This window comes from Passer domesticus, chromosome 6 (genome assembly GCF_036417665.1).
Source record: "Passer domesticus isolate bPasDom1 chromosome 6, bPasDom1.hap1, whole genome shotgun sequence".
Classification (NCBI taxonomy): Eukaryota; Metazoa; Chordata; class Aves; order Passeriformes; family Passeridae; genus Passer; species Passer domesticus.
Window position 1 is genome coordinate 24,686,907 of NC_087479.1, and position 23,008 is coordinate 24,709,914.

General features: G+C 36.6%; 1 protein-coding gene across 6 annotated transcripts in view; it reads left to right on the plus strand.

Annotated features, from left to right (window-relative positions):
* The window catches only part of SLC25A21 (solute carrier family 25 member 21), a 237,453-nt gene that overhangs the window by 207,297 nt on the left and 7,148 nt on the right, over nt 1–23,008 (plus strand). For 4 of the 6 annotated variants that reach the window (XM_064423927.1, XM_064423924.1, XM_064423921.1 and 1 more), the window contains 4 exons: nt 6,831–6,897; nt 13,100–13,159; nt 15,577–15,684; nt 19,688–19,852. In XM_064423927.1, coding sequence (XP_064279997.1) covers nt 6,831–6,897; nt 13,100–13,159; nt 15,577–15,684; nt 19,688–19,852 — 400 coding nt within the window. The remainder of the gene's footprint in view (nt 1–6,830; nt 6,898–13,099; nt 13,160–15,576; nt 15,685–19,687; nt 19,853–23,008) is intronic. The other 2 variants (XM_064423925.1, XM_064423922.1) reach the window with 1 other exon arrangement.

Genomic DNA, 23,008 nt, shown 5'->3' on the forward strand with positions numbered 1-23,008 from the left:
TGTAAATGCTTGGATTGAGGGTGGACTACATGTGTGAACTGGTTAGTGGCTTGCAGCTCTCAAAATAAATGCCTAAATATAAGTCCCTTATTCTCAGTGGTAGGTACTAATTTGTGTCTGCCTTCGCTAAGCACTTGCTTGTTTTTCTACAACTTCTGGGAATTTAAAATCTTTTAAATATCCAGCTAGGTCAACACAAAGTTATGTTATAGTTAATTTAAAGTAATATTGCCATGTGTCCAATTATTTATTTTCTATTAGTAATAAATTCGCATGCTACATATCATGAAAATGAAAGGTACCTTTTTCCTATATAAATTAAATTTTAAGCAAACTTAATTATATTTAGACATATTTTCTTCCACTTTTTGAACAACATCCACCTTTTTAACCAATCATGTCTACACAATTCCTTCCCTTTGTTTAAATAAAATATTTCATAAAATCTGAAAGTTGTGCATTTGTTTCATGTAACTGATGTGGTCACGAAAGCCAGGTCTTTTATTTATACTTGGGATAATGCAAAGGTAATGAAAGCAGAATTGGACCTAAGAGGTTTTTTGTTTCAATTATAAAACAATGTGGGTAAATGTCTTGGGTTTGACAGCACCAAAAGAAAAGGAATATTGTGCTTATGCCTTCAATCAGCTTTATTAGATCCTTAAAGGGAAAATTATGTGAAAGGCAGAGGAAGAAAACAACAAGCTAAGCAAGATCGCAATTCCAGTATAATTCAGAGAAAATAACTGATTTAGGCTGGTCGTCTTGCCAGGGTGAATGACTCAAGGCTTCCAAACAAGAAATGGAAACCAGAAGGATAGGGAAAGCCTGCAAGAACAAATTGAGAAGATGTGATTGACTGTAATGTTTCAAAATCAACTGCTGCAAAGATGAGTTTGGGCTCTTGCCCAGAATACAATTGAATGGTGATGTTCATTTAGACCCTTAATGCTGAAACAAAATAAGATGTAGCTGTGTTTCTGTTAGAAATTTATTTGTTCTTTCCAGTGTCTCTAGCTAGGGATATGATGTCATCTCCTCTTTCTTCTATCAGACCCTGCAATGATTGCTGGTTGCTGCTGTTTCATAATTTTTGTGAACACCAGTTTTTTGAAGGAAGGCTTGAGTCCACGTGATAATATCTCTCAAATGTGAAATGTCATCACTGTTCCTTAGATGACTTTAAAAAAATTTCATAATCTGTGAGCAAATAGGCTAACTCAATTGGCCAAGCAAAGCAGAAGTGTAAGATCATTGTGTGTGTATGTACTTTTTGACTTGCAAAGTCAGTCAAGTTTTTGTTACTATCTAGCTATTTTTTTTAATTAAGTAAATGGTTCATTCTGCAAAGACTGAAATAACTCTCTTTAATGGGTACAATTTGTAAAATGTTATTTGTAAAAGTTGTGGGCAGCTGCTTGTCCTCCACCTCAGGCACAGGAGGTTCTAAAAGCAACTAGACTTTATGCAAAAAATTAGTCAGTTGACAATAGGCAGGGATGGGATGGCATTGTCTTCTACTTCCTCCTTTCATTTATTCCTTTCATCTTACTGGCTGTGCTTACTAACCTTTTTTCTGTTTCTATTTCAAATCAGGAAGGGAAAAAAACCCTAAACCACAGCTCATAATTAAATACTGAGCTAGCTCTTACCATGTTTACTGAATTACATATTGCATATATGGATGTATATCCTCAAAGTTTCATGTGTTTTTAGATTTCTAAACTTAATGTGTTCCATAGGAATAGACCTTAACTCCTTCTTGTCTGTTTTCCATGAAGAGATTTGCTTCCAAAGAGGAAGAAGCAATAAAGGAGTGAAAGCTACATACAGAGCCCTTCACATTTTAGGGATTCATAGAGCCATGAATATAGTTCCTCAGCTCTGCAGATTCTCCTGGTTCATAGAAGAGGTTCCTCCAGCAAAAAGTTTTCAGTGTCACCATTACAATAAGCAGATCAGCCTGACATCAGGTGCAGAGTGGTACCTTTGCACATGTATCTGCTGCAGTGTGGCTGCTCCTGGTAAAGTCTTTTAAAAGAGGACTTTAAACCAGGAGCCCTGAGGGAGAGGGGAGTCACTGCAGCTCTGAGGGAGCAGTGGAGAGGCTGCCAAGCAAACACCTGGGGTGCTGTGAACACGAGGAACACAACGTGAATAAACAGGGCTCAGCTGGGGTCACCTCAAGCATTTGCATGTGAGTGAGGAAGTTTCTCTGAAGAGCTGCACACCAGGGCACACAGCATGGGACATAAACATGAGGAACCGGAGATCCGTGTGCAGCTGCAGGGGTAGGATCACGTCAGGATCCCAGGGATGCAGGGAGTGCACTGAGTGCTGCTGTGGAGGGATACAGAATGATTAGGAAGGGCTGGCCAGGAAGACAACTGCAGTGCATGGAGCACTGCCTGAGGCTGAATGAGTTTATGGGTAAGGATTAAAGAGCAAGACTGATAGTGATGATTTGCTGGTAGGCATCTACTATGGGCTGCCTGACCTGGAACAATAAGCAGATGGGGCCCTGCAGAGACAGCCAGGAGCAGCCTGATGTTTTCAGATCCTGGTCCTTAATGGGAACTTCACATTTTCTGGAGGCACAACACTGCAGGGCATAAGCAATTAATGGTAACTTAATACAAGTGAGAGTCAATGAGAAGTGTTCCATTGGAGCTCTAACACACGAATGAAGAAGACCTCACTGGGCTGATGGTCACAGTGAGCCTTGGTTGTTGTGACCATGAGGTGGTGGAGTTCAGATCCTGAGAAGGGGGAGCAGGACAAAAAGCAAGTTCACAGCCCTAGAATTCAGCAGAACAGACTGTCACTTATTCAGAGGTCTGCTTGGAAAAGTCCCATGACAATGGGCTCTGGAGGGAAGAGGGGTCCAGGAAACCTGCATAATATTCAAGGATCACCTCCACTCAAGTCCATGCCAGCATGCAGAAAGTCAGGCAAAGATCTCAAGAGGCCTGTGTTGTTGAGCTTTTTATAAGAGCTTCTGACAAAACTCAAACATAAAAAAGAAAGCATACAGAAGGTGGAAGCAGGGACAAGTAACAAGAGAGGAGTATGGAGACAGCCTGAGCATGCAGAGACTTGGTTAGGGAAGTCAAAGCCTACCTGGAGTTGAGCTTGGTACAAGATGTCAAAAGCTTCTGTAGGTATTTACTGAGATGGGTTGAAAACTGGCTGAATGGCCAGACCCAGAGGGTGGTGGTCAGTGGGACAAAGTCCAGCTGGAGGCCAGTAACTAGCAGTGTACCCCAGTGGTCAGTACTAGGTCCAACTCTGTTCAACGTCTTCATTAATGTTCTGAATGATGGGGCAGGGTGTACCCTTAGCAAGTTTACTGATGATACAAATGCAGGAGAGTGGCTGGTATCCCAAAGGGTTGTACTGCCAGTCAGGTGGACTTTGACATGCTGGAGAAATGGTCTGACAGGAACCTCAGGAAGTTCAACAAGGGGAAGTGTGAAGTCCTGTGCATGAGGAAGAATAATCCCACACACTACTGTTATATTCAGGGCCAATCAGCTGAAAAGCAGATTTACAGTATAGGACCTGTAAGTCCCTCATGGACACCAAGCCGAGCATGAGCTACCTATGTGGCCTGCAACCAGACTACTGATATCCTGGGCTGCTTTAGCAGCCAGCAGGTCAAGGAAGGTGTTTACTTCCTTCCCCTCTACTCAGCACTGGTTAGACCACAGGTGGAGTGCTGGGTCATTCTGGGCTCCCCAGTACACAAAGAGTTCAGTTGAAGGACCACTAAAATGACTAAAGGACTGGAGCACCTGTCATTTGTCTCTGAGAGAGACAGAACTGCCTGGAGGAGAGAAGGCTCAGAGGGGAATCTGATCAATGTGCATGAATACCAAAAGGAAGGGTCTCAGTGGTGCTCAGTGACAGGACCAGAGGCAATGGACACAAAGTGAAGCACAAGGGGATCCATATGAACATCAGGAAATACATTTTTACTGTGGGGGTAACTAAGCACTGGCACAGGCTGCCCAGAGAAGTTGTGGTATCTCCTTCCTTAAAGTGTAGTCATTCTTTGGGGATACTTGGAAGCTGTCTGGACATGGTCCTGGACAGCTGGCTCTAGGTCGCCCTTCTTGAGCAAAGGTCGCATGCTCTTGGGTCACATGATCTCGAGGTCCCTTTCATCACCAATTTTTCTGTGGTTCAGAAGCAATGGATAATTGCTTTTCATGTTTTTAGTTCCCATTTCTTTAGAACTTTCAAATAATCCACTGCCTGGTCTAATGGTGACCTGAATCACTAGTATTTCAACATTCACTTGTGGTTTAATGCTGGATTGCTGTTTAGAAGCTTCTGTCTGTCTTACAAGATTGCTAAGATGACAAATGTACTGCTCAGATTCCTAGTATATCCTTTCTACATTCTCTCTGAAAAGTTTTCTCTGAGATCCTCAGAGACTGTGGAAATGCTACAAGGCTTGTAAATCAAATAGCTGCATGCATTTTGAATATACAAAAAGGTAACCTGGAAAAGGAACCTGTTGTGCTGTGTAAGGCTGGGTAATGCTGCTGCAAGTTTTTAAAACTGATTTGCTGCTCTACACTGTATGTTTCTCTGCTTAGGCATCTCTTACTAATGAAAAAATCTGGACCAAATCTCACTTTTTGTAGTGAGAGCAACACCAGTGAGTAAAGCAGTGGAGGACATTAATTTTCCAATTCCAATAATGTGGAATAGTAGAAATTGCAAGCAGGATGTCTGTTGTAGATATTCTGGCAGGGGTTTAGACTGAGCTGGAAGGAAGAAAGTGTTTACAGGGATCTGTGTTCTTGTAGCTGATCCTACTTGGACCTCAGTTTCAGTTTGAACTCACATTAAAATGTATTAATCACTTTCTTGAAGTTATTTGACATTTCAATTGCTTGCTGAATCAGCAATATGCTCTGAATATGTATGAACCATTAAAGACTAAAATGGGCCCGGGACTAAGAATAAAGACGAAGACTAAGCTTGATGGGCCTCAGAGTAACCTGATCTAGTGGAAGATTCCCTGCTTATGGCAGGAAGGTTGGAACAAAATTATTTTTAAGGTCCCTTCCAACTAAACCGTTCTATGTTTCTATGATTGCATGCTTCTATGGATCCAGTATATTTCTATTGTTATGTCCATATCTATATTAATATCTACATTAATAGATACATAAATATGTATTTGTATATTTATCTTTGAAAGTAAGACTGTGGGGAAATTTAAACATCTGATGACAACTGAATTCCTTAATCTTCTACCTTTCAGTATTTTGTCATTAAACCATCCCATGTCAAATGCTCAAAGTGTCCTTTTGTTGTGGACTAGAGTTCATACATTGCTTTCTTCAGAGTAAGGTTATGCCCAACCCAGAGCATCTTACAAGGCCTAAATTACTTTATTTATATTGGAGAAGCCCAAGCAGAGAACTCTAGAGAAGCGTTTGAAGAAGGATGGGGAAAATGGTATAACATTTGTAGTATTTTTAATTCACATGGGGAATATTAATTTTATTGTTTTCTTTTGACATGTAGAGATCAACTGTAGGAGAATCTATTGATGTCGTGTCTCTTACAAAAATATTCCAAATACAAGGCTGCTTTAGAAAGGTGAATCATCACATTCCGACATCACCACCTTTCAACATTTTTAAAAGCACAAATGCTTTGCTTTAAGTAATTTTCTCTTTTTTTGTGTAGACAGAATCCTCTTATAGTCCTGAATAAATGTGTATACATTCTGAAGATGGACAGATTATAGGGTATATTCTTGTTGCCTAACAAGGTAACTTATGACCTTAAGCTAAGACAGGAACAATGCAAATTAGATATTGAAAAACGGTGTTTTTTTCACTGTTAAGTTGGTCAGACATTGGAATAGTTTGCCCAGAAAGGTGGTGGAGTCACCATCCCTGGAGGTGGTGATCATTCTATGATTCTTCTTGGTGATTCCATTAAATCCCTTTCTGAGCACTCACCATGCACTATCCAGGTTAGTGTGCAGAACTAGAAGGCAAGGAGTATTGTCTATTTCTACCCCACATTTTGAAGACTGCTTGTCATTCAAAGCATTCCCAAGACCCAGAATTATGCATCCACACTGACCTTGTAAGCAGAGCTCAGGCTGCCTGCAAATGCCCTGTGTGCTGGCATGTAGCAGATTGTAGATAGATAGACATAGAGATATAGAGATATAGATATATATATATATATACACATGTACAGTGACAAGATACTACCCAAATGTTTTTTCCCAGGATGAAATACATGCAATCTCTGAATAGGTTAACTCAGGTTAAAACTAAGTTGCTAAAAGAAAAAAACTTAATACATTTTGAGTCATGTTCAAAATTAAACTTCAAAATACGTCTCAGCTAGCATCTGAAGGTGAGCAAGAAGTGGTTTTGTATGAGGCTTGCTGAAGTCGCGGTTTTTTCCAAATCTGCATTTTGTGATTTTGTGACTTAAGTTTTTAATATAAGCATTGCTGTGCTAAGCAAATTAAAACAGTAAAATAATACTTCTTTTTCATTGTCAAAAATGTTCCTCACCTTTTAAATACAATTTCTTGTATTTCAGAATAAAATTGATTCATTTTTTACGTATTTATTGCTGATTTCTTTATATCATCTCACCAGCACCTTATATAATTGGTAGCACATTAGCTGTTTAGCAAGTAAGCAGAGAGTATCATTATTTGTCTGTATGCCTGGAAATGCTGAAAGTTTAATTGCTTTACTCAAAAGTGAAAATAAAATTGACAGTATGGTATTTATATACTTTTATCCATACAAAAATAATTTCTTTTTTTTCTTCAATAGATTTCTTGGCTTCTACAAAGGAATACTTCCTCCTGTTTTGGCTGAGACACCCAAAAGGGCAGTGAAGGTAAAAACCCCATGCTTCCTCCCTTAAAAGTATAACTAGGGACAGTGGCAGCTGTAAAACATTTTATTTCTCCCCCACTGACTGAGATTAGAATCTTAAACTTATTTGGCATATTAATCCTCTGATTTTTACTAGGAGGAAAGTTTCCTGTTGATAGCATAATAAAAACTGTCCTTGATTAAGAAGTGCAGGATAAGGCTCGTAAATGTTAAGCTAATTTTGACCTGTGTATCAAATGTTACTTAAAAAAAAAGGTTGCAATTATTTTATATTGTCAGAATTAATAAAATGTTTAAGTTATATTTTAGCCTCATAATTGCCTCTGGTTTACATATTTTGTTTTACTGAAAATGCCTAGCAACTTGCAAAACAACTAACAGCTTAATAAATTAACACAAGAAGCCATTAAAGAAGCCACTAATAACTACTTATTTAGTAGGTTTGAAGTGCTGCCCAGAGTTTTTTTGTGCTCCAAAGAGCACTCTGCTCAATGCTCTATCTTTTTAAGAGATTGAAGTTTGAAATGGATACAACTCCTCATTGTGCAAAACATTTTACTCCAGCTGTCTTGCAGTTATAGATGCTAGCCTATCAAAGTGTGTTATCTGTCTAATGCTGATCTGATTTTCTTTTATTATCCTTTATTTTGATTTGTAGAGCAGGATTTTAGTAACATTCCTAAGCAAAATACTTCAATACATCAGTTTCAGTGGAGACATTCAACCTTTTTAATTAAAACCTAATTATTAAGCACATCATTCTAAAGTTCTAAATCTATCAGAGCAACTATTGTGTTAAGAGCAAATGTTTCTTAGTCTTTTCCTTCAGAACTCTGAAGTTTCCATAGTTGCACCAAATGTGTCTAAAAGCAGTTATTATACAGAATGTCTTGATTTTCCTTTCTTTCTTTTTGTTGTTTCTTTCTAAAAAGGCTGCATATGATTCTGGTCCTTAGTCTGCAATTAATCATTCACATTCCAATTCCTTTACAGAGGAATAATATTTGTATAAAGTGACAGGATGTGACCTTGTAACAGAATCCTAAAGGAGTTCTGGTAATGTCATCTTCTTGTTTGCACTGGCATTTTAGATGCAAGTGACATATGTCACTTATCTCAAAATTATTTAATAAAACCAGAAAAACTAAAGTCCTATTTAATGGCAAAGTAGCAGTGAAGAATAGATGGATAATATTTAGAAGATTATTAGTAACTTGTTTTCTTTGTATTGTGATGTAAAGTAAATCTGACTGTGTTTTTTAGATTCCAGCATGTATTTAGTTAAAATCCTAGCCCATTTGATTTCTCCTACTAATTTGAGTCATTCATAAACTTCAAATCACTTTTCTTTACTCAAATTTATTAAATTGGTTTAAACCCCATTATATTCAATATAATTATAAAATCATAAAAAGATTTTCAGTTGGGAAGAATCTCTGATCAAAGCAGAGCTGACTTCATGGTTACATCAGGATGTTCATATGCCTTGTCTGGTTGAGTTCTGAAATCTTAAAGAATGGAGACTGCAGCCTCTCTGTGCTCCTCCTCCAGTCCTTAACTCTACTGTGAAGAAATGTGCCTTATATCCAGTCCAAATCCTCCTTTAGCAACCTTTGTGTGTTGACTCTCATACTTCTGTTGTCGGCCTCTGAGAAAGTCTGACTCTTCTGTATAAAATTGGGATGGTGGAAGATAGAACATAAATCACCTTATCTTTCTTGTCTCCAGGTTAAACAGACTCAGTTCTCTCAAACTCTTGCACATCAAGAGCTCCTGGCTCCTTTAATATCATACTTGTCCTCTCTTTGTGGGATGCTTTCTACCTAGTTCTTCGACATCTATGTGAGAGCTGAGTTTTCTGCAAACATGAGAATCAAGCTTAAATGTAAAACATGTGAGGGCTTTAATTAAATCGTTGAATTATTTTATTATTTACAATATTCCTTTAAATTTACTGCTGTTCCAAGGACATCAGGGTAACTTTTTTAAGACATCAGCTGTATTCTACATTAGAAGAAGTCAGTGAGAGAACAGGGCTGAACAATAATGTCCTTGTAAGAACCTGTATAATGAAGCAATTCAATGTGAGATGTCATATGCCAGTACAATTTTTAACATCCAAAGTGGAATTTGTACCCATGCTTTGACCTAAAGAGAATCCAACCTATCTCAAATTTCCACTAACCTTATTTGGCTACGACCCCAAAGGAAAAGTCATTGCTTCCTTTGGCCCACCCTCCAACCTTTACTATTCTAGCAGTTTTCCTCAGCTAAACAAGCCTCAAGTTGTCCCTTCTCGACTGCCTAAATGACTAGTGAGATTTAGAGGAAGACTAAATTCAGGCCAATGATTCTGAGATTTGAGAAAGTACAAAAGGAAAAGAGGCATTGTCTAGGTTCCAGTAGCTTCTTTTTGTATTTGTAATCAAGTTTTTTGAAAGCTTCTAGTTGTAATGTCATAAAAGTGTGTAGAGAATAGACAAGGGAGATTTTGTACTAAGAAAAAATGTACTTGTGCTACTGGAATATTGTATTTATCCAGTGTGCATTTTTGCAAGTAAAAATAAAGCTATTAAAATGAAGTTATTTAGCCCCAGTTTTTCAGTTAAGTGTTGAAGATATAGCTTCATTTTTAGTCAACTATGTTCTCATGTCTGTCTTGCTATTTCTTTTTTCTCTCTTTTTATTTCCCTTCTAAAAAGAAAGCTGGTATTTCTGGAAGATGAAAAGTCAAAGTTTATAACTTTCTGTTAGATTGAACTTGGAGGAAAGAAACGATGATGCCAATACAATGGTTAACAGATGAACTTTTGGGGCAAATTTATATTGCTCATGTGTTCCCAGACATCTTGTTTCAAGCATATATTTTTATCTTAGCGTTATTGAGACATCTGGTAAGTACTTTGGCTATTTTCTGTGTAACTTCAATTAAAGTGTATCTTTGCCAGATGGACAATATTGGTTACTATATACACAAAAGCATGTTTTAAATACGTTTATTCTGAGAAAATTTTTTTGCACAAAGCTATTAACTTAATACAACTGTAGAGGAAAACACAAATTATGCTGTGTTTTTAAAAACATTTTGGGTGGACATATATAAAGTCATATGATACAGTATGAAATCTTTATTTTTTGAAAAATTGTATGTATACTAGCCACTCTAGTACACCCAGCAACATGTATATGAAATTTTATTGCTAGTGATTTTTTCTTTTAAAAATTATTTAAAGCATAGTTACTATTAAGTAATATTTTATTTATGACTCTAGGAAGCTATTGATTTTTTAGGTAACATTTTAAAGACCAAAAAAATTGCTGGGTAATGTAATTCTGCCTTTATTACAACTATTTTACAGATCTGTAACACTATGGAAAACATTAAGGAATACCAGAAATTCCATTAAAGGTTAAGAGGGTAACAATGACTAGAAAGATGCTGGAGAGAGAATAAAGCAAATTTTATCACAATAAGAAATTAATTCAGTTCAGGGAAGCAGCTTACCCTCCCACTTTGTCAGACCTCTATCATACCTTCAAAAAGATAGAGCTAGAGTTTAAGTAACACTTCTATCTTTTTTTGTAATGCAAAAATGTTAAACATATTTGCAAGATGCTTGCAAGATTAATATTCAATATTTACACTCTTTGGAGAGTAATCAAAATCTGGGTCCCAGTTCTAGGATCTTTTCTGCAAAATGATATAATAATCCCAACTGAGGATATAAAAAAAATCTGTCCAATGACCAGAGTATCAGCCCATCAGTTTCCCAAATTTAACAACCAAATTTTGCTTATGCATACATATTCCATCTTGCTTTAAGGTAGTGGCATTATTAACACATTAACACCCAATTCTCCATTGGTTTTGGTATGATTCCAGTGACTTTTCATTTGAAGCAGGTCTTGATTGAAAAATTTTATTGACTTTGCCATAGGACAAGGTTCTAAACAAGTTCAAATGAAAATGTGTTGCTTATTACTTATGTTCCTGTACACGTGGTTTATGGAATAGCTGTTTTGTTCTGATAGGTCTGTAGTACTGAACCGTGAGGGACAGAGCTTGTCTTCTTTGGCTGAGACTCAGCACAGGCCACACAGTCTTTCTCTCTTGTCTTAATAACTCTATTCCCTTATGTTTCTTATGATTCCCACATTTCCATTGGCCTCCTCGCTCGTTGCCTTCCTCTCATGGTGAAATATTTGGTTGTCTCATGCATCAGCAGATGCTGTGTGGAGGGATTGTAGCCCCCTCTGTGGACGCAGAATTCACCGACTTTCCCAGGATCCCACCCTCATTTGAACCAGCTTGCTCTGAACTAATCAAACGTCACAGGTCAATATTGGAAAGTAGACAGGAAAGTTATAAGTTCTGGCTATTTACTTTTGCTCCTGGAGGTGACAGCTCTTGTACTAGGAGCTATGAACCTGCACTGATGCAGTCTTGGTGGAACTGTGACAGGTTTTTGTTCTTCATTCCCATCATACCAGACATGCCGTGTAAAAGCTACTTTATTTTGCATGCAAAGACATGAATATTTCTTAGACAGATTACAGGACCCACAAATAGTGAGCTGTGGTTAGCTTGTGTTGTTCCATATGTGAAAACTAAGTGGAATAACACCGCCAATATTTTGGTGTTAGCCAGAATTCAGTTACCTACTCTTTTTAGTCCACAATTTCTGCCATCTTCGTGCTAGATCATTTTCACTGCACTCAGATCTGTCTTGTGTGATAGCAACTGGACTGCTTTTACAATGGCTTCAGTAACATGTTTGCAGAATATGAATTAAACACTCTATGGGGTTTGTTCTATAATCTCCTTCATAAACTTATCAAACTCTCCCCTTTGAGACATAAAGATTTTCCCCCCATTGCTCTTATTGGAAAACTGTTTCAGGATTCTTTTAGCTGCAAGAAAGCTTCATCAGATCTCCAGCCACATTCTACTTGTATTTTGTTTTTACACCTAGTTTCTTTATGTTACATATCTTCCTTGTTTTTCATTCTCTTGCAGCATCTCTTTTGCTAAACTAAACAAGGAAAGCAGTTACTCTCCTTCAGTCTTCATTCTTAAAATAATCTCTAAGTTCTCCTTAATGGTCCTGGTAGCCCTGTTTTGAATATAATGTAGTCTGAGTTGTTTTTTAAAGTGGCCTAGATTGTGTGCTGTATTTCAGAGGGCATCTTCCCAATAATGTGTAAAATGTCACATACACTCTTTCTCTGGAGTACATCTTGACCCATGCATATGAGACTTCGTGTCTACAGACAAGGAACTAGGCAGTGAAAGTCTGTCTGCCTGTGCCAACAGGAAGCTTCCTCCTAACTTCAGTGCAGTCAGAGCTATTCTAAACCTTCTTCTTGGAAGAACAAATCCATTCATTTATTATGCTTTGATTTTTATAAGAATTCACAGAAGGTATTCTTAAAACTAATGTTTGGGTGTCAAGAAATGGTAGGTTGCAAAGAGAGCCATTTGCAAATGGTTGCCTTTCACCATGCTAGTGCAGGTGAAGCTGATTTTACTTTTTTCTTGAAATTCAAACACCCATGAGTACAGCTTTCAAGACATCCTCTAAGGGATTGCAGATGCTCAGAACTTTGAAGTGCCACTGTTTGAAAGCAGACAATTGAATGAAATATTTATTTGGACAGAGAGAACAGGAAAAGAAATGTACCTGTTGACAGTAGAAGATTATAAAAATGGCAGACTTTCCATCTTCAAAATCCACAATTATATCTCTGATGAGAAGCAGACTAGTGTTTGAGCAATGCAAAAGCAATTGCATCACATTACATTAAGGATGTAGGGGTGATTTCTTGGGAAAACTGTAATATCTGCTACTACATTTAAACTAGTATGTGAAAGTTAATGCCAGAGGAAAAGTTTATTAATTTAAAATAGATCCTATATGATGTAAGTGAGCTCTTGCATAAAGCATTACTTGAATTGCACTTATGCTGCTACTATGCATGACAAACTAATAAAATCAGTCCTGAAGCCTGATTGTCTACTCTTGCACATCTAACACTGCTACAGAGGGTGTGAAATAAAAGTGGCTTACGTTTATTTTGCAGAACTGCATGCAGCTGCTCAGGTTGTGAGGTAGTGAAACTCCATTGTAGTCTGCTTTTTACTAATTTGTGTAAGTAACTAACAATTTCTTTCAGTTCAATTTCAATCTAACTTCTATTCACAGTTTTTTACCTTTGAACAATACAAGAAGCTTCTGGGATATGCATCATTGCCACCAGGACTGGTATGTATGGATACAGAACTTCGTGTTCTGATGTAGAACGTGTCTGCTGAACAGTCTGTCTCATCTGCTTCCTCTCATAGAAGAAGCCCAAAATTAAAAGGTCCAGCTCAAGCCAGAGTTTTTCAAAACAAATCTGTCCCTTGATAAGAAAATATTTATAAGAATATATCAAAATTGATTAATTATGTTTTATATCAAATTTCCTCAAAATAATTCCCTACAACATCATAAAATTCATGAACATGGATAACAAGAGCCACCATGGAAGAGTCTATCTACAGCTTGTCTTTCTTCATTCTTACAAAATTACAAAAAAAGTCGAACATTATCAATATTTATTTATTTGTGTCTAGTGTAACACTTCAATTTCACAGTGCTATTCTCCAAGGCACAGTACAACTATAACAAAAATACAGATCTCAGTCTTGTTTTAAAAACTTTATAAAAGAAATGTAAGTTATTGATAAGAAATTGCTACTTCCTTTGAAGCAAATGGCAAAACTCTGTTGTCCATCAGTGGAGTTAGGAATTCCTCTCAAGAAATAACTGGCTTAAAAACAATATGCAGGGCATACATATACACAGAAATGTTTTAATGCTAAGATGGAACTTACATGTGTAATCTGCATTCTCATGTGTAGATCTTAATTCTGCTGTTGTGCAGTAGGAATAAAATACTTTTTATATGAACTACTGCTTCCCATGATGTACAAATGTAAATCTTGGTAAACACCTGTTTTTCACTATGATGACATCACAACTTTAGGAAACAATTGATCTTTTTAAGGCTGTGCTATAAAGGTTTTGGTAATTTCAAGTCTCTTTAAAAGAGTATTGCTTCCAGTTACATCTCCCTTTAACTGCAGTGAGTTAATGGTCATGGAATTCTATTAACTAGGTTAAAGCAAGTTGCCTCTTCCTCTTAATTATTTGCAGTCTCTTCTATTTTATCTGGTATTTTTCAGCAGTTCTCATCCTTAAGTGTATAGAGAGAGACTGATACTTGTTCTCTAGCAAGTGGAAAGAACAGAGTTGAAGGTTCTATGGTACCCCAGCACTTTTCTGGGGGGAAGAAAAATAGGCTGAAAATTTGTTAACATGCAATAGCTGCCCAAAAGCTGCTGTGATTCATAGAACAGATACAGCAAAGCTTAGAACAATCAGAAGCCACTCACATTTTTGGTCCTGTTACTATAGAAGCATTTTTGGTCCTAAGGTAGTGAGGGAAAAAGAAGACTGAGGGGGATTCTGGTCTAAGTCTGGCAGAATATTTCTAGGTTCCTCAACAGACCTCATATCAAGGAAATATTTGTTATTAAAAGACAGATACATACATTAGCACCATCTTCCTACTGACTTCAGTCTCATGGTTATGATGAAATGTTCCCATCTTAATGGAAAATTCAATTTTTTAGTAACACAATCTTCTCCAAAGGTGGTAAGACTGGTGTTTGCCACTATCCTTCTAACTTTTCATTCCTCTCTTTCTTGAGCTCTCAGGAGTCCCTGCTCAAATCCCTCTGCGTTAAGTAAGTTTTTTTCTCACTATTGTTTTTTCCCTTACTACAGGTTTCTTTGAATTTCAGCAAATGAATTCATTATAATGTATTTTGGTTCTGGGACTTTTTTCAACATCTAAAGAGTTTGGAGATGTTAAGTGAAGGCAATAAATGTGTAAAGTGATCATTAAACTCAACCCCTCAGAACTTTCTCAATTGAACTAAGTATTTTAATATATTTTTTGTTTAAAAAAAGTTAAGATATTTTAAAATGCTGTGCTGTGATGGAAAGCAAAGCAGTGAATATCTCCATATCTATGACTGGAATGCCACCAGCTTCTAAGTAAATGGAGTTAACTCATCCTTGCAATGAAAGCTGACATATTCCCGTATAAACCTTTCTAGCATTTTTAACTACCAGGTGAACATTCTGCTTGTGCAATTTGCTTAAGTACTGAACTATTTTAGTTGTTGACATGTATTTTTAAGTTAATATGTTACTGTTATGTGCTTAATGCTCAGTTCAGAGATTTTATTTTTTCCAGAGCTGCATAACTACACTTACATTTGTGTTATTATTCAGAGTCCACCCAAAGATAACATGAGGACATTCTTTTGCCACTTTTTCCATGTTTGCGTAATCATTTGGTGCCATATTTTCCCTTCCAGCTGAAAAGAGAATACATGCACATGGAGTGCTACAACACTTTGTTTTGATTGTTTTGGAATATGGTTTATGGCTATTGTCATACTGTCTTCATGAACTGTCAGCATCTATCAAGGGCTAAAGTTGTTTAGCAATAGAATACTGCTGCATTACTGTAGTCTTGCAGTTTGCATTGTAACCCTCAGTTTCACAATCTGATGTAGAGGAAGTATTACTCCTTAATACTCAATTTTCATTTGAAACTTTCCTAGGCATTTGCAATTGCTGGCTTGGGATCTGGTTTGACTGAGGCAGTTGTGGTTAACCCATTTGAAGTAGTGAAGGTTACATTACAGACCAATCAGAACTCTTTCACAGAGGTATGAAAACTGCTTCCTTTCTCCTTCTTCCATTTTATTGGGCATAATGCACTTTGAGGTTCATATTTAGAGCAGAATTGTATAATAATAATAATATATTGGTGGATGCAAATGATTTCCCCACAAGTTCAACAGAAATGGAAGAGACCCAATAGCCAATGCCTTCAGGCATGCAGAGATACCTGCAGTATTGTCAGAGGCATCAGCATCTCCCCTGTCAATATTCTGTGCCTGAAATGCACCTTCATCTCTCCTGAGTAGCCAGCAACCCAGAACTGTGAGGAATTGTAATCCAGGAGTACAAACCTGAGCCCTTCGGACAGAGCAAATTTACCCCAGCAGGCTCCAGATTTCAAGTGAGCACTGAAGGTTAGCATAAAACACCATGGCCCTGTGCCCTAGACAGAGTCCAGCTGCTGGATTTTATGCAATGTTTCTTGGATGAAATTACTTACAAGACTTCACTTTTATTAGTACAAACTGGAAAATTGTTATATAACAAGTACATTGATAATTTAAATTCTTGCTTAACTTCAGAGTTTTATTATTCAAATATTGTTTCATCCAAAGAAGTCATTGTACAAAATATTGTCCATGATTCTGGGTACTGCTGAAAGGGGAAAAATATTAAACTGGGAAACAGTGATTCATGAAAATCAAGAGTTCTCAGGAATGCACTAGCTTCTATTAATTTTAATGCAGAACATGTTCCAGGGTAAAGGGAAAACAGGCAGTAATGAAGTTCCTTTTTCCTTTTCTTGTTTAATAAAATAACAATTGTCAAATCATCTTTTTCAAAATCTTTTGAGAAATCAGCTGTACCATGGTAGAAGTGCCAAATCACATAAGCATTCGCATGAAAAGGTTGGCTGAATCCCTGGTGGGACATAGTTTTTGTGTATTCTACTATTAAGTTTTGACTGAGTTAATACTTGCATGCCTTGTAGCACTCATCTGCATAAATTGAAGTTTTGGGGGGTGCACAGTAAAGAGATTTATGACCTGGCCATTTACATAATCTACTGGGGCCTCAGGTACACTCTGGAAAAATACAGCTACTGATTTCCATATGTCATAGAGTAACTGGTACCTACTCCATAACTCATCCAGAAAAGCGTTTTCTTCCAGAATAAATTTTAAAATGTTTGGTAAACTCCTGTTCGATTCTAAATGCATATGAAAGACATGTTTATTTGCTGCAAGTCTCCAGTCTAGACATTTTTTAAACTTGGGCAGCAAAGCCACTGAACAGATAAATAATGCAGAGCAGGAGTTTGGGATCCTGGAATGAGAGAGACTGAAAGCAGGAAAAAGCAATGTATGAGAGGATCTGTCTCTCAAGAAGATGATGTGATAAAAATTAACTATTACTCCTCCAGCAGTAGTGAACAGATATTCTGGATCTTTCTGCTTCACAGTTATGAAGATATAATTATCTTAAAAAACACCTCTGCTTTTAAGTATAAACAAACCACGGTTATATTTTGAACAAATTATTCCTTATAAAGTTGAAAAAGACCAATGTATCCTTTCTCTTCATACATTTTAATTTTTTCTCTACTGCAAAATTTATAACAAAGTCTGGGGTGGTTTAGTTGGTAAATTTTAGCCAATTATTTCCTTTAATTACAACATCCCTTCCTTGCTGACCTTCAGAATAATACAATAATCAAACTGTAGCTGTCCAAAAGCATTCTGAGTTGGTTTTTTTTTCAGGTAAATATTCTCTAATTTAATTTAAATGCAAAATTTCACAAAATCCAAATAATAGTATGTTATCATACAAATAAAATTTTGACAGATTAGTATTTAGACCCTACTAGAAACCTAGTTTACATTGAAAATATTAACTACCTGCTCTAGGGGAAAAAATCCAAGTGAAATTAAGTTCTTAAAGTTCTTAAGTTCTTAAATCACAAAGATTGTTCTATCACAGACATGTCAATTTTTCATATATCTTTCTAAAGTGTTAGAACTTCAAAATTTGCTGTAAATTAGAAAAAACTCCAGTGACTTAATACCTTGACATTGAGTTCTCATTAAGAAAATGTTAAAGAACATTCCACAGTAAAGCATGTAAACTCAAGCCCATTGGAAGAAGCATGTCCAGGGGTTATATTATACAGCATAAGGCATTACCATGCACTGTTTTTCTAAAAGGTTTAAGTGTGTACCTATCCCATTGTGGAGCTTTCATACTACATGATGAAACCTAATGCAGTTCACATATTTCTTTGACTATTGTATAGAAATAATAAATATATCTTGTTTAAAAGGAACAAGGAAGAGCATGAGCACATACACTCACACCCAGACTCCAGCACACCCCCAAAGCAAATATTCACACCCTGCAGTGACAGCTGAATTGTTCTGTGGTAGCAGATCATCTTTCCAGGGTTGATAGATTTAAAGAGGAAGGCCACTATAAATCATGTATCAGCCCTTTTGTAAGTGGGATTGCTGTAGGTGAAAATAATGGTGGCTTTTTGTTAAAGTAGACTGCAAGGAGCCCAACACCATGTTGTTTGGTTTTCCTTTTTTTTTTCCCTTTCCCTGTAGCCCTGGATAACTCACTGGCTATAGAAGCTGGTGTGATGATTAAAATCTTCTCACCTGACATAAGAGTTATGATTAATTAAACAAATACAATTTTCTGCCTTATGATGAGAAGAATCTGACTCCAGATTCCACTGAATAGGTCTATATTAAGTAAAAGTCAACAGCTGTGTGAAGTGCATTAACTCCAGATGTTTGTACAATAAATTCCTCTGTCTAAGGTCCTTCCATCATCAATGATGAACCGCAGACCTTTTATGGCTTGATCAGTTGACATGATAACACCTCCTTTGGTAAAAGGGAAGTGCTGCCAAAGAGACTCCTCTTTGTAACTAAAGGACTGAAAAGGGAAGTCAGGTGTAGACACTGCAGGTGTCTATATTTGGGCTTATTAATCCTATCTCAGGTGTTCAGCAAGTCACAGGCTTCTCCTTGAGTCATGAGTAAATCCATACTCAAGACAAGGGAAACTAAGGGATAACTTAATATTAAAGGTTGCTGTTTCATTTCTTGAAGATCTTGTGCTTTTTGGAGCACAAAAAAAGGATGTTATTGCTAGTATCCATGTTTTGTATCTTCACTTTGGAATAGATTCTGTCTTGAATTCTTGGGAATAGATAGAAAAGTAAACTCTAGTAAAAGAGCATTAGCAGGATTATATTAGTTGCAAAATATGAAAAAACAAAATGAAACTTTGTATTAAAGATTAAACTCATCAGCCACTTAAATAAGCAGTCATATGCTGTGTCAGATATATTAGCATCATTTGGCTGATGCTGTTGATCTACCACAGCGATATTTTGAAATGGAAAACTATTAAACAAATAAATGTATTGAAATTAGTGGTATTCATGGAGGTGTAGTCAAAATTCTTCTATATTTTCATGTTTGAACCTCCTAGTGGAAGTCATGTTTTGCCTTTCTAATTATAGATTTGGTTACCCAGAGCTTTATGGCTCTATGGCTTTTTTTGGCTTTATGCTTTGGAGAAAGCCAAAATCTATTCAGCAACTTTTTGAAAGTAATGTTTCTATAAAGCTGCTAAAATATGTAAAATATTCAGAAGGGGAACAGCTAATTCTGAATATCATGGTATATTCGAAAAAAGATCAAAGGTGCATGTAGTCAGGCAGATTCTGTCTGATATGAGGCAGTTCCTTCCTTTTTGTCTTTTATGAAATGGAAAGCTGTTAAAGTACTACTTTTTTGCAGTACTCAAGTCCTGCTTTCATCTTATTCTGCAATCTGAATAATGAGGAATCTTTTTTAATTAAAGTTGTGGTTTTTATTGGTCACAGGAAAGGGAAAATAACAAATACAGCGATACTTACTATAAAATTGCAAAAATTTGCAACGCTGTGTTTGTCAACAGCATGGAAATGATGCTATGTTTATTGGTTTTGTTCTGTAAAGATGATCTCTTCCTTCTTTTGCTTAACTTGTGTAGCAACCATCTAGCTTTGTTCAAGCTCAGCAGATCATTAAAACCGGTGGTCTGGGCTCCCAAGGACTCAACAAAGGCCTTACTGCAACACTGGGCCGTCACGGAGTTTTTAACATGGTTTACTTTGGATTCTACTTCAATGTGAAAAACATTCTTCCAGTCAATAAAGTAAGTTCTTCATACAATGCAATAGACAATCAGATGAGAAGTTTGACATTTTTATTCACACTCTATTTTTCTGTGCAAAGCTGTGGTATTTAGTGATAAACAGTGACTAACCTATCTCTGTTTTGCAGAAATCCATAGCATTTTAATGGAAGCAAATTAAGGACTCGATCTTCTTACTTTTTAAGCAAAGCTGATTGTAGTCATGTTTGAATTATCGTTTTTATGAATTTCCCTTTATAACATGGTAGCAGTGCAAAAAGGCAGCAAATGAGATACAGACATGTTGTGCTTATGTTTGGTATGTATGCAAATTTTTTTGTAGCAAACTGGCTTAGAAAAGAAAAATCAGTTTCTAGAACTTCTGTCAATATTCACATGTGGGCTAAGCTTGCAGAGGTGGCTGAGCTGCAGGATATAGGTTATTCTGGCCAGGCACTGGACCTATTTACTCAAAAGAGAGTTCAACCTAATATTGAAGGATGATAGGAAAGTTTCATCCTTATGGGAGAGAGACAGTCCAAAACAGGATGTAAAGAGTCAGGCACAGGGACTTTATATCATTTATAATTAAAGAAAAAACCCATTATAGCTGTAATTTCACTTTTGATAGTCCTATATTACTTTAAATAACAAAGGAAACAAACATTCCCTTTACCACAAAAGGAAACTTTACAAATGAAAACATGGTAATATCAGCAACTTTCTAAATGACTGTGTGAGAAACAACTAATGGTTTATTAATGATTCAAGTATGCTACTTATTGAAGTCTGTTTTCACTAATGTGATTTTTAGATGATGACAGTTAAACAGTCACAGGTGTAATACTTAGTGATATACATGTAAGAAGGTGCAATTCACATCAAAAGGGATCGGTTTCTATTCCCATATGAAGTAACACCTCTTTTTTTTTCTGCACTTCTGAGTAGCCTGGTATTTTTGTTGGCAGCGTTGTGTAAATGGAGAAAACCTCCACTTCTTATTTGCAGATTATTACAGTAAATTGAATTGTTCAAGAGCAGCTGACCCACAAGTTTCTACAAGTTTCTTACAGTGTATCTAAGCATATTTTACAGTGCACTTTAGTCATACATTCTAAAAACTCAAGGCACAGGCACAGCTTGTTACTAAGATAGGAGTGAACAGTTCTGTGTTGATCAAAAGATTAAAAAATTATAATCATTATGCAGGAAATTCAGGAAAATATGCAGGTAAGAACAGAGACTAGCGTGTAGCTTCTATGGGAATCATGGGAAAAGTTCTTTCTTAGGAATTGAATAGTAATAATATTTGGCACAAGCATGCTTTCCTAGCCTTTCAGATTTTAAAACATAGGAAACAAGTATTACATTATTAGAAAGATTCAGAGCTTTATGATCTAAAGGAAATTAGTACTTTATACAGATTTTTTACGATGCAGAAAAATTTTAACATCTACAACATGGGTTTAAATATACGTAGAAAACAAAAGAGAAATTACTTCAATGTCAGCTGGTGACCCAGCTCTCCACAAATATTAGCAGAATCAAAAGGCAATTTAATCAGTGTGGGATAACTGCAAATAAGTGGAGAGATTTGCCTGATGCTTTACCAGTGCACAGTGCCTTACATGGTGGCTTGCACAGTGGCTGCATCTGTGCTGGTAAATGGAGTGGCCACGCTGAAACTCAGCTGCCCGTGCTGTTAAACATTCCCTGGCACAGCTTCAGCCCTGGCCAGCCTGCTCAGCTCCTGCGTGTGGCTTAGGAGGCAGGGAAGGCAAGGAACCTGGGCTGGCTTCATGCAGCCAGTCTGTTTTGAATGGTGACAGCATTCTATAGTGCTAATAAAGCTAAGAGGACTCTCTAGGCCTGACAGCATCAGTGCCACAGACAGTCTGTACAGAGAGATATAGCCAATAATTCTGATCAGACTTCCATTAAAATCAATGCAAAACTTACCCTGAATTTAAGACATAGATCAGGCTTCATCTGGCTGGTGCTAGCCAACACTATGTCTCAAGTACTTACATGCATTGAATTTCACTTCAGTGACTGCTAAATGGAAGTATTTGACAATAATTTGTGGCCTGTAACAAATCTCTTCTGTCAGTGGGCAGGTACTAGAGGCTTAAAGTTATCAAACCTCTACTAGGAATTTGGTAGAAGCTGGTTTACAGTTAGTCTGAAAAATACTTAACTGTTGTTAATTTGTCTAGATTTCTCATATACTTATTTCATGATAAAATCTAGTTTGTTAACTTTCTATATTTTGCCAGAAAAGAAAGTCTTAAAGCCAGTCTTGTAATATTGACAAATCTATAAAAATTATAATATATAAAAATTATAATATATAAAAATTGTGAAATTAGAATACTACACTTGTGAAATAATTTTGACTATTGACTATATATTTGCTCACCATCTTTAACATAAGTGAAAAATATATTAAAATCTCTGAATGAGCCTTTTAGCTGTCAGCTAAACTGTGCATTAAATTTGCATCCCAGTTAGGGATGTTTGCTGCCTATTTTGCCAAAAACAATAAATCCTGTAAGTTGAGTGATCAAATGATATCAATGACATGTGTGGGTTGTAAATGTCCATAATGAATAATTTTTCAGACGTTCAGTCTATTCTGCTAAATAGACCATTTATAGCCAACCTTGTGCTCTGTTTACTGAAAATGGAATAAGCCTGATTTCTTTCAGTGGCTACTAATGTACCAACCATAGAGAATTAGCAGCTAGGCTTCTGCCCTATCAATGAAATTATTTTTCAAATGGCATCTACTTTTATAGCAAATTTCATAGATGTCCAGCAGCTTTACAATTTTTTATCGTAACTAGATTTTCTTTTAAACATTAGTTTCATTAAAATTTTTGCTCACTACCACCTCCAAGTGGCTTCCACATTTCTCAACAGTATGAAATTTCCTCACACCTGTTAAAAACCCCCTTTGAAATGTGGCAAACTGCAGGAACCATTTCAAGTTGGGCGCTGCCAGCCCCAGCCACTGCAGATGTGCCTCCTGTTACAAGGGCTGCTCAGACCAGGGGTGATGTAGCATTGTCTTGTAAGGGAAGAGGCTCTGAACTTCTAGAGGCAAAGAAGAGATGGGAAACCCAAATGGGCTGTTCAGCTTGGTGAGTAAGTAAAATAGCAGACAATAGTTTTATT